This window comes from Aptenodytes forsteri, unplaced genomic scaffold (genome assembly GCF_000699145.1).
Source record: "Aptenodytes forsteri isolate BGI_AS27 unplaced genomic scaffold, ASM69914v1 Scaffold108, whole genome shotgun sequence".
Classification (NCBI taxonomy): Eukaryota; Metazoa; Chordata; class Aves; order Sphenisciformes; family Spheniscidae; genus Aptenodytes; species Aptenodytes forsteri.
This window is the reverse complement of record NW_008794448.1, coordinates 1615490-1628081: the sequence shown is the minus strand read 5'-3', so window position 1 is coordinate 1628081 and position 12592 is coordinate 1615490. Positions and strand designations below refer to the sequence as shown.

Below are 12592 nucleotides of genomic sequence, written 5' to 3'. Positions count from 1 at the left end.
GTCTATGTGGGACAGATGAGGTTCCCTCCAGTTACCAGAGAGGGAATTAATGAAGCTTTTATATGCAGCATGAAGTTACAGGGTGTCCCTCTGAGAAGATTTTGCATCGTACTGAAGTGCTAGTATGGACAGCTTCTGCCCAAAATAAGCTAAGCTAGTTTAAGAGAATTTAAGAAGCATGAAGAACAACTTAAGTGAAGACTCTTAGATACTTTGAAAATTCTGCCTATAAGTGCATGAAACTATATTCTAAATTCTTTGAATCATTAAAAACTTTATTTGAAGGTCAGAGTTGCTAATGCCCATGTGAGTTAGCTGGACTTTCACATAACTTAGGAGTTTCTAATATTTTTTTTTTTTATTTATGATTTTATTTTTAGAGAGCAGCAGTCTGCTATATCTGTGATCTACAATGAATGCCAAATCTGCAATCAGCAAAGAAATTTTTGCCCCACATGATGAAAGGATGCTGGGAGCCGTCCAAGTGAAAAGAAGAACAAAAAAAAAGATTCCTTTCCTAGCTACTGGGGGTCAGGGTGAATATTTAACATACATCTGCCTGTCAGGTAAGATTAATGTTTTTGACATCCAGTTATCTGTTTTGGTTTATCTTTGATTAACTGATTAGATGTTGTCTGTAGCCATAAGGAGCTGGGTGACTCAAATGTTAATAAAGTAACCAGAGAAGTATGGCGCTTATTTCTTTAATCTTGAGAAACCATATGCTCAAGGCTATTAATATTTATACCATATAATAAATTGGACAGGTGGTTTCATTGTTTAAAAAAAATTGGGTATTCTCTCACAGCATAGCTGCAGAGTATGAACAAATAGAATATCTGGTAACAGTCTTTGCTTATTGAGGTTAAGATCTTTCTTGGAGGGATGAACTTTACAATGTATTTCCTTTTAATGCCCTGAAATTTTTTGTTTGAAGCAAATATGCTTTCCTCTGCTTTTCATATTTGCCTCTGTGTTACCAGCTCATTGGGTACTTAGATATACTACTTTCAGCCAGAATATTTTCAGTTCATTGAACAGAACAGTGGTGCTATGTGAAAATCACCTGACTTCAAAAGGGATGAAGATGGAAATATTTGGATTGAAAGAAGAAAAGGATGTGTAAAGACATGTTTTGTGAGAGGTCACGGGGAACAGGGAGAAATGATCTATTCATTGCTGATGTGTTCAGATGACATTAATTTGAGTTTCTCCAAGGACAAACCAGCACTCATGAGAGTCTGGATTTCAGGAACAGGATAGGTAGTAGCTGTACGATGTTTTGCTTTATATTTTTACCCTTTCTAATAAAACTGAAGGTCTAATTTTTTTTTTTTAAGTGTATAAATTAAACCCATTGATTGGGTAACTTGTGGTTAACTATGGTATCGTAGGTTTTTGGATGGCTTTTTTTTAATGCTTTGAGTACTTTCTGGTCATTGTAGTGACATTTACCTTAATTAAGATTAGGTCTCAAGGCAGTTGGAAAGCAGTTTGTGATCCTGGTTGCTTGTAGTTTACACCTGTTTTCCAACTTAGAGTGGAATTCAGTTGCCTGGAAGTAGGCATTCAGTACACTTTTAGGTTTCTTGCCCTTCTTCCAGGTAGCTCTCTAGAAAGGCAGAAATCCCTTGTAGTTTCTATGTCTGCCAACTGAGTGTGTGTGAATATCTTTGGTATCCTAGGGTGATTTAGTCACTTAGGTTTTTAGGCGTATCAGTTGGTCCCTTTGAGTGTGTGCACCTTACTGGAAGTTAAACTAGTGGTCAGAGGAAGAATCATAGAATAGTTTGGGGTGGAAGGGACCTTTAAACCAACCCCCTTGCAATGAGCAGGGACATCTTCAACTAGATCAGGTTGCTCAGAGCCCAGTCCAACCTGACCTTGAATGTTTCCATGGATGGGGCATCCACCACCTCTGGGCAACTGTGCCAGTTGTTTCACCACCCTCAGCATAAAAAATTCCTTGTATCTAGTCTGAATCTACCCCCCTTTAGTTTAAAGCCATTCCCCCTTGTCCTGTTGCAACAGGTCCTGCTAAAAGGTTTGCCACCATCTGTTTTATAAGCCCCCTTTAAGTACTGATAGGATGCAGTGGATGCAATGTTTCCCTTTTTCCAGTCACCAGGGACTTCACCTGACTGCCGTGACTTTTCAGATACAGAGAGTGGCTTGGCAACTACATCAGCCAATTCCCTCAGGACTCTGGGATGCATCTCATCAGGTCCCTTGGATTTATGTATGTTCAGGTTCCTCAGGTGGTCACAAACCTGATCTTCTGTTACAATGGGAGGGACTTTGCTCCCCCAGTCCCTGTCTTGCGGTCCATCTACTCGAGAGGTATGGGAAGAGAGGTTGCCAGTGAAGACTGAGGCAAAGATGTTGTTGCGTACCTCCGCCTTCTCCTCATTCGTTGTCACCAGTTTGCTACTCATGTTTATTGGGGGGGTACACTTTCTTTGACCTTCCTTTTCTGGCTGAGTCTTCTGGATTGCCTACAGCTCACCGTGCTACTTTTCCAGCAGATATCGGGGTGGTTGAAGTCCCCCAGCAGGATGAGAGCCTGTGAGCGCAATGCCTCCTGTATCTGGAGTAAGAAGGTTTCGTCAATAGGCTTCCCTTGATCGGGCAGCCTGTAGTAAACACCAACCAGAAGGTTCCCTTTGTTGCCTTGGTCTCTAATTCTTACCCATAAGCTTTCAACCTGCTTGTGGCTATTCTTCAGAGACAGCTCTTCACAATTTATCCATTTCTTGACGTAGAGGGCAACCTCTCCTCCCCTCCTTCCTCACCTGTCCCTTCTGAACAGCCTGTAGCCATTGATAGCCACACTCTAGTCATGGGATTTGTCCCACCAAGTTTCAGTAATGGCAGCTAGGTAGTAGCTTTCTAGCAGCGCAGTGGCTTCCAATTTCTCCTGTTTGTTGCCCATGCTGCATGCATTGGTGTAGAGGCACTTCAGCTGTGCTGTTGGCCATGTCAACTTCTTATAACACACCTTAATTCCTTTGACATACTTCACTGGTGTTTCCCTGTTGGCTTCTACTACCTCAGGAGCCCCTGGCTCATCTCTGTAAGACTTCGTGTGCTCCAGTGTACTCAGCACATCTCAGAGCAACAGGCTGAGGGCCCTTGCTAGCACCCCGTCAAACCTTGGCGTGTCGTCCCACAGCTTGTCATGGGCAAGCCTGATATTATTGCCCCTCCCCCTTCAAGTCTAGTTTAAAGCTCTGTCAATGAGCCCCATTAGCTTGTGAACAAAGATCCTCTTCCTTGTTTGAGAAGGGTGAATCCCATCCAATGCCAGCAGGCTTGGTGCCATGTAGACCATCCCATTATCGAAAAACCTGAAACTGTGGTGGTGACACCAGCCACAGAGCTGTGTATTAATAGACTGGGTCCGTCTGTTTCTTCCAATGTTGCTGCCCACAACTGGAAGGATAGAGGAAAAAATTACCTATGCTCCAGATTCCCTTACCAACGGTCCCAAGGCCCTGAAGCCTCTTTTGATTGCCCTTGGACTATGCACTGCTGCTTCATCGCCACCCACATGGAAGAGCAAGAAGTGCTCTATGAATCTTAGAAGATTGCAATTATTTTTGGACTAAATGGAATACTGTTTTATGGACTCTTTCAAATTTTTTTCCACTGAAAACTATGTTAAAACTTTCAAAACACAGGAAGTAAAACACTGTGACTCTACTACTGGTATAAGACATCACACACATGCACATAAAAGGTACATTTATTGAATGTTATTGAATGAAATGTTACTTGTATGCATATGTACAAATGCTTATGTTAAAATAGAAGCTGCAGAGTATATGCACACACATACTGAGGACAGTTAGACAAAACAGAAGATTTCTCATTTCCAGCTAAGTGTTCTGCTTGTTATTCTCCCCATATACAGAGCTTCAAGGAAGGGTTTAAAAATTGATTTCCTGAGGCTGTTCCCTAGACTTGTGGGATACTCTTTTTGGATGTAAGGATTGCAGGTTTCAATCCTCTCAGGTTGCAGAGGAAACTGAATCTAGGTCTCCCATCTTTTAAAGAAATGTTCAAATCACTAACCTTTTGAAGCAAAGCTCAACTCTTCTTCCTTTAGCAGTTAAATTTTTCAAGTATCCGTCTAATTTTTTTTCGAAGTCATCTAATTTTAAAGAACAATCCTGTTCTAGGGCTGTGCAGTCAGTTTTGGAATACCCACGGGATTGATAACCCACATTCGTGAGGAAAGGTTAGAGGTGTGATCTGTGCTTATAATTTTCTGTAGGCTAACTCTATTCAGTAGATGGATTTTTTTAAATTGCCATTCTGGGGAACCTAGCCCTCCTTCAGCTCCTCCACTCCCATGTTGATGTGTAGCAGCCAACATGGATTTTAAGAGATTGAATGATCTTAGATGCATCTAATGTCTTTCTCCAAAGAAATTTCTCTGTCTTGTGTAAGGAAGAAATGCAGATGTCCCGACCTCAGCAGAGTTTCTCACTGATGACAAGGAGAAGCATTCAGGATCTAAATAAAATTGCTGTATGGTGGGCACTGAAAAGCTGCATAATTACATTGGGAGAGCCCTCATACGTGGCTCACTATTAGTGGGGTTTTGCAGGGATCTGAGACCAGTTGTTTTATATACATTTATATTTTATATTATGGAACATGCAGTATGATTGGTAATTTCAGCAGACAACGAATTGACTAGGGAGAGGACTGCCTGGCTGTGTGTGTGTGTGTTTGAGGGCAATATTAGAGTTCCAAACAGTCTGAGCAGAAAGGTGATGCAATTCAATAGGGTTAAGTGCAATTAGTTATTTAGTCAGGAGTAATCAATGGCACAAAACTAAGGGGTAGAGAACAACTGTTTCTGCCACTGTGGTTAAAGGAAATTGTGACAAGGATAAACCATGGGTTTTGCTATTCCTGATGGCTGTGAAGCAATAATAGTTTAGTTGCAGCAAGAAATTGTGTTACAAATAAAGAAAAACTTTTCCTTTAGTAAGGGTAAGTTAATGTGGGGATGGCAGTTTAGCTGCGTCCCCAAAGGCTCTAAGATTAACTATATCTTGGGATAACAGAATATACTTGGTGACCTTCCATTTTTCTGTGATTTGGTACAATGAATGAGACACAATGGTGGCTACCTCTGGATTTTAGTTTCCATTTCAAGTGACACCTGGTTTAACACTGAGTGTTGCAACATCTATGTTGGAAACACCTTTATCAGTCTTTGACTTTTGTTCCATTTTTCCAGGTTTGCTGTGTATTAGGTAAACGTAGTGACTGGAATATCTTGTATTCTTAGTTTCCTTGGACTAATTCAGTTTGGCCTTTGCTAAAAGGAATTTGATAATTTACTGTTTAGAACTGAATTTGTTAGTTGAAAGAATACACATAGAAACTGATTTGTTAAGGGACTTATAAATATTTGGAGATATAAAATATCCTGCCTAGTTATAGTTTCATTTAAGATAGGATACAGAAAATTAAACATCAGCCATTGTGATAGCTACTTTTATTTACTGCTCAGTTTGTAACTGACAAATTGCACGAATTGTTATAATTGGAGTTAAATGTTTTCCTTTCTGTGTTGAATTGAAAATACATTATAACATAATTGTTGTCTATCTGTGTTTTTGTAAGCATGGATAGAGATGCTGAGCAGGGAGAATGCCCTTAGGCCTCAAAGAGATGGGATAGTGAAGCATTAAAAGAATCAAATATTGAACAGAGCAAGATGGGAGAGTAAGGGAGATTCTTCCTTAAAATTTGTATTTGAAGTATGTACTGGATTTTTTTTGTTATTTGGCAATACTAAATACTGAATTGGTTAGAAGGAAATACTCACTAATGCTCCAGAAAGGTGTACCTAAAACCTGTCATCTGAAACTGGAGACAGGTTAAGGTAAGAAAGCTGTAGCAAGACTGCTTGCTGGACCGGTGAAAACTGAGCAGCTGGGTTACCTGCAACCTTCTAGCCTGCTGTAGTGGTTGGGGCTGGCCAAGTTAGACTGGCTAGCAGAGCCAGGAGAGATCTTTTGGGAGTTACTCAGTTGAAGAACAGCAAGAAAGGAGTAGACAGATGGGAAACACAGGGGTGGGGTGGCTGTAGGCAGAACAGAGAAGATGAAAACTGGGAATTTTTTTTTTTCTTCTTCTTCAATGTTAGAAGAGGATTTAACACAGAGAAAAGATAAGAAATTCAGAGCTGAAAGTGGGTATTTATCACCTCCTCCACACTAGCAGACCTAGTGACAGTTACTGGATCAGATCTAAGTTTTAATTTTGTCATCATTGTCTTATATAATTGAAACATAATTTTTTAAAATAGTTCTTAGCCTTATTTAGAATTCTGAATTCAGTATAAAATACTTAAAAGGTCACTTCAGAAATACAGGACACTGGCAATCTTTCCTACTTGCTCGTGCACAGTTCTGTGTGTGTTATTTCCTTTGACACCCTATCATTATGTTTTTTAAGTAACTTCTAATATTTAAAAAGGTTTTTAATTTGTTGTAGTGCATTGGAAGTGTTCCAGTTTGTACATATGGATGTGGCATTGACCTTTCAGGACTGAAAATCTATTGCAGTTGCAGTGAACTGAATGAACCAGATGGTCCCTTTTGAACCTGAATTCCTGTGTGTCGTAACACTCTCGGCTTAGCTGCACTGCTCTTTCTAGTCCTTCTCCTGAAAAGCTTGGGATTTGACTGTAAAGCTAAAGTTGTTTAAAACTGGGAGTAGAACATTTTCCCCCTGTGGTTACGACTTTAATAGTGTTATTAACATATTGTCAGTTCAGGGTTTTTTTTTTTAATGGCTTTTATGCAAAAGTACAGTCTATCAGGAATGGTGCTAGAAAAGCCAAAAGGAAATGCAAACAAATCATAAGAAGTAATATACAAAAATGAGATGTACATGCAGGGGGAGAGTGTGTTGGGTTTTTCCTTTCTTCTTTAAGATTTAACCTTATTTACCATGTCACAGACTTTCAAAAGACGGGCAATAAATAGCTTAGAAAGCTATTTGCAGTTACCCCAGAAGGTTTTGGGGTGTTTTTGCTTCTGTTTCTAAGCATACAGAGAGACAGAGGCTTGCCTTATTAGCTTAAGTAGTTCTGTGAATATCCTCATTTGTGCTCTTACAGCACACTTACTTCAGCAGGTATCTAACTACACCACTCGGTTACACTTCCAACATAAGCTTTGTATTCTGTTTTTTGCCCCTAGGGCCAATGGTGCTGTGAAGTTGTTTTTCCAAATATGAATTTGTTGTTCCTCCCATACTGGCTGCTCATGGAATAGAATATTACCCAGGAGTGACCTATATCTCTTGCTCCTTTGAAGGTCACTTGACATGGCTGCCAGAAATTGGCCATAATTTCATGGGGAGTTCAAGGACAGGTTAAGTGCAGTTGAGTTTTCAGCATGGTAGCTGAACTGAAAACTGGAAAGTAGTGAGAAGGAGCTTCATATCAAAGAATTCAGTTTTCTCCTAATGTGTTCTCGTTTTCCATTTGAGTTTTGCTACTGTACTGAAGTGACAATCTCCCAATTTATTTTCTGTATTTTCTTGTTGAAGAAAACATCTCATTTTCAGGAGCTTATAGTGCAGAGGATTCTCATGGTTCCTTCTCAGGACATGAGAAACCAAAGTAAACTTCATTTTCCACTGACTTTCCAGGAGAATGCTGTAATCACCTCCCCATAGGGTGTATTGAGGTATTACTGCGTATTTGGGGGGGTGCATTTTCCCCTTTGTTTAAATGTTGTATTAAGGAGTGAGAATGATACTTTGGTGTTCATGGTCAGACATAGGGCATTCACTTTGAGTCTGACCCACTTAGATGTCAGACTCTCCATTGAATGTTTAATTATTTACGCAAAATAGAACAATAGAAGGGCAACGAGGCTGGTGAGGGGTCTGGAAAACAAGTCTTATGAGGAGCGGCTGAGGGAACTGGGACTGTTTAGCCTGGAGAAAAGGAGGCTGAGGGGAGACCTCATCGCTCTCTACAACTACCTGAAAGGAGGTTGTAGCGAGGTGGGTGTCGGTCTTTTCTCCGAAGTAACAAGCGATAGGACGAGAGGAAATGGCCTCAAGTTGCGCCAGGGGAGGTTTAGATTGGATATAAGGAAAAATTTCTTTACTGAAAGAGTGGTGAAACATTGGAACAGGCTGCCCAGGGAAGTGGTTGAGTCCCCATCCCTCGAGGTATTTAAAAGACATGTAGATGAGGCGCTTAGGGACATGCTTTAGTGGGCATGGTGGTGTTGGGTTGACGGTTGGACTCGATGATCTTAGAGGTCCTTTCCAACCTCAGTGATTCTATGATTCTATGATTCTATGATTGACGTGACAGATTCAGTCAGCCCAGAAGAACATGCATACCAAGTGGTGGTCCAGTCTTCTGCAATCTCTGACGTGGACAGCCGTTTGGAGACAAGTGCAGACCAGTTCTGGGGCTTTCCTTAGCCCCATGGACCCAGATTGGCACAGCAGGCTGAACATCTGGGCATAGATTGGTATGTTCAATCAGGGATCAGGGGAAATGTTTCTGATACCTGTACTTAACGCAAGGGCTACCTGTTGCAGATGGTGGCTTTAACATAAAGACTCACATTGTGTCCGTCAGAGAAGAGGATTGTTAAGTATTCCTATATGCTTCTGGATGAGTTCCTTGAGTTACTAACCATCGGTATAAAAAGTGTAGCTGCTGTCACCAGTTCTCTGCCTAACACTTTTGCATTTTATCTGAAAATACCTGATAACTTTCTGATGGCCAATGGAGAAACTATTCCAGAATTCAATGGGCAGGACTCTGCAATGCAGAAAATGTACAAAATAAATGTATTATTCCTTCTTTATTGGCTTTTTTAATGTCAAAGCACAGACACATGGAAGACTTTCTTCGACTGGCTACTGATCCCTCTAAAACCTTCTCATTGTGCAAAGTCAGTGGCTGCTTTTGCTTCCAATTAATCAGAGATCTACCCTACACAGATTTTGTGCAAATTTTGCATTCGTGTTGACTAGCTCAAAGTGATATAATTTGCTAGTGTGGGTAAAGTTAAATTGATGTAACATTCTATGGTTTCCACACTCATGTAGTTAGGTTTGAGTTTAATGGCAACTTCTTTGTGTTTATTCCTGGACTTGCGTGGGCTGATTCCTTAGGCTGCCTTCCTAGTGCCCACACTGATGTTCATGTATCTATATAGTGAGCTGACTATAGAAGCTCACTGAAGTTTTTTACCAGTGCTCATGCAACTGAACTGGTGCAAATGTGTGAGCAAGAATCTCTGGCCAGGAGAAACACCAACAACTTCAGTTGTCTTTTGCTCATGTGAAACTAGTAAGACTAACATGACAGTTATAAAAAATAAAGTACAGTGATGACGATGCTATGAGGAAAAATGTCTCTTTTTTTTTTTTTTCTTTCCAATAAGAGTAGCAAGTCATTGGTATAAGCTAGCTTTGAAAAGTTGTGTAGTATGTCATTGAAGACCTTGGGGAAGAAACTGAAGTGTGTCAGGAATGGCATTAAAGGTGACTGGTTTTGCCTTTAGGATAAGAAGATGCTTTGAGAGATCACTTGGGTTTACTTCTAGATAATGTATTTAAAAAAAAAAAAATCTATTACATAGATTAGTTTTTTCAGCGTAGCTTCAGCACAGAGTAAAAAAATCAATAATATTACTATTTTCTGATGAATAAGCTACTGATTATTTTTTTCCCCCATTCTACTGCTGGATACCTTTTGATATGTTTAGATATGTGTGGTGGCATATACCTGTGTAAAATGTAATCATACTAAATCCTTTTATTCAATCTTCATACAGCAATTGTTTTACCACCAGAAAGTGAGTAAATATACACAAGTGTTGTCAGCCTTTATATGCCATTTCATATATGCTGTATCTTATTTCCGCATTTCCCTTTTTTTGTTTGTATTTTCAGAATAGAAAATCTGGGAAACAATTTTCTGGGTGTGTACGGCACACCGTCTGTATAATACTTAGTTGATAGTAGAAGACTTTTGAATACTTGGTTTTAGTCCTTCTAGCCATGGTTCAATCTTGAAAAATCAGCTCTCCTCATCTGGGGAAATACTTCATATGATTCTATGATTCTATGATTCTATGATTCTATGATTGACGTGACAGATTCAGTCAGCCCAGAAGAACATGCATACCAAGTGGTGGTCCAGTCTTCTGCAATCTCTGACGTGGACAGCCGTTTGGAGACAAGTGCAGACCAGTTCTGGGGCTTTCCTTAGCCCCATGGACCCAGATTGGCACAGCAGGCTGAACATCTGGGCATAGATTGGTATGTTCAATCAGGGATCAGGGGAAATGTTTCTGATACCTGTACTTAACGCAAGGGCTACCTGTTGCAGATGGTGGCTTTAACATAAAGACTCACATTGTGTCCGTCAGAGAAGAGGATTGTTAAGTATTCCTATATGCTTCTGGATGAGTTCCTTGAGTTACTAACCATCGGTATAAAAAGTGTAGCTGCTGTCACCAGTTCTCTGCCTAACACTTTTGCATTTTATCTGAAAATACCTGATAACTTTCTGATGGCCAATGGAGAAACTATTCCAGAATTCAATGGGCAGGACTCTGCAATGCAGAAAATGTACAAAATAAATGTATTATTCCTTCTTTATTGGCTTTTTTAATGTCAAAGCACAGACACATGGAAGACTTTCTTCGACTGGCTACTGATCCCTCTAAAACCTTCTCATTGTGCAAAGTCAGTGGCTGCTTTTGCTTCCAATTAATCAGAGATCTACCCTACACAGATTTTGTGCAAATTTTGCATTCGTGTTGACTAGCTCAAAGTGATATAATTTGCTAGTGTGGGTAAAGTTAAATTGATGTAACATTCTATGGTTTCCACACTCATGTAGTTAGGTTTGAGTTTAATGGCAACTTCTTTGTGTTTATTCCTGGACTTGCGTGGGCTGATTCCTTAGGCTGCCTTCCTAGTGCCCACACTGATGTTCATGTATCTATATAGTGAGCTGACTATAGAAGCTCACTGAAGTTTTTTACCAGTGCTCATGCAACTGAACTGGTGCAAATGTGTGAGCAAGAATCTCTGGCCAGGAGAAACACCAACAACTTCAGTTGTCTTTTGCTCATGTGAAACTAGTAAGACTAACATGACAGTTATAAAAAATAAAGTACAGTGATGTCGATGCTATGAGGAAAAATGTCTCTTTTTTTTTTTTTTTCTTTCCAATAAGAGTAGCAAGTCATTGGTATAAGCTAGCTTTGAAAAGTTGTGTAGTATGTCATTGAAGACCTTGGGGAAGAAACTGAAGTGTGTCAGGAATGGCATTAAAGGTGACTGGTTTTGCCTTTAGGATAAGAAGATGCTTTGAGAGATCACTTGGGTTTACTTCTAGATAATGTATTTAAAAAAAAAAAAATCTATTACATAGATTAGTTTTTTCAGCGTAGCTTCAGCACAGAGTAAAAAAATCAATAATATTACTATTTTCTGATGAATAAGCTACTGATTATTTTTTTCCCCCATTCTACTGCTGGATACCTTTTGATATGTTTAGATATGTGTGGTGGCATATACCTGTGTAAAATGTAATCATACTAAATCCTTTTATTCAATCTTCATACAGCAATTGTTTTACCACCAGAAAGTGAGTAAATATACACAAGTGTTGTCAGCCTTTATATGCCATTTCATATATGCTGTATCTTATTTCCGCATTTCCCTTTTTTTGTTTGTATTTTCAGAATAGAAAATCTGGGAAACAATTTTCTGGGTGTGTACGGCACACCGTCTGTATAATACTTAGTTGATAGTAGAAGACTTTTGAATACTTGGTTTTAGTCCTTCTAGCCATGGTTCAATCTTGAAAAATCAGCTCTCCTCATCTGGGGAAATACTTCATTCACTGAAGAAGCTTTCCAGGAAACAAACTGAAATACGTAAGCTCTTCAGTGAAATTTAAGAGCATGTGTGAGAATTCCTTAAAGTGAGTCAGGAGGCTATGGCAAACATTAAAAAGGGTCAAGAACTGTGTCCTTTTCAATATGTATGTTTTTGCCTTGAAACTTTCAATGTTTGGAGGGTGGAATAGGCTCATTCCACTTTCTTCTTTGCTTTGCTCCATTAATTTAGAAAAAAAATAGTTGATCATTCCAGTGCTTATCTGTTCTACTTCTGAATGAGAGAATGCCTTCTTGGGATTGTGTACAAGGCAAATTACTCTATTTTCTTTACCACTGAGTATGTTTTAGGCTGGTGCTTATATTTGTTGCTTAGCAAAGTAATTTCCAGTGATGATATCAAATTCAAAAATTTCATTAAATGCTATGCAAAAAAACCCCCGTGCTTACCGACTGTAAGGATTACTATAAAGGCAATTTCTCCATAACGTAAATTCTCAATTGGAAAATGTTTACATCATCAAATACGCACGAATGATTATGGCCTTTCATGGATGGATACATTTTTCCCCTTATTAGCATTGCTTCAGAAGTCAGTCTGAATGGAGTTAAAATCCTTTCTAAAAGCGATAGGATTGAAGCAAATAGGTGTCTTCAGCACCCCTACCTTG

At 39.5% G+C, this 12592-nt stretch overlaps 1 protein-coding gene across 1 annotated transcript in view; it reads left to right on the top strand.

Moving 5' to 3' along the window:
* Window positions 1-378: 378 nt before the first annotated feature.
* STXBP6 (syntaxin binding protein 6) overlaps window positions 379-12592 on the top strand; it is a 94385-nt gene continuing 82171 nt past the window's right edge. Inside the window, exon 1 of the mRNA XM_009290349.1 lies at window positions 379-566. Coding sequence (XP_009288624.1) covers window positions 413-566 — 154 coding nt within the window. The 5' untranslated portion in view covers window positions 379-412. The remainder of the gene's footprint in view (window positions 567-12592) is intronic.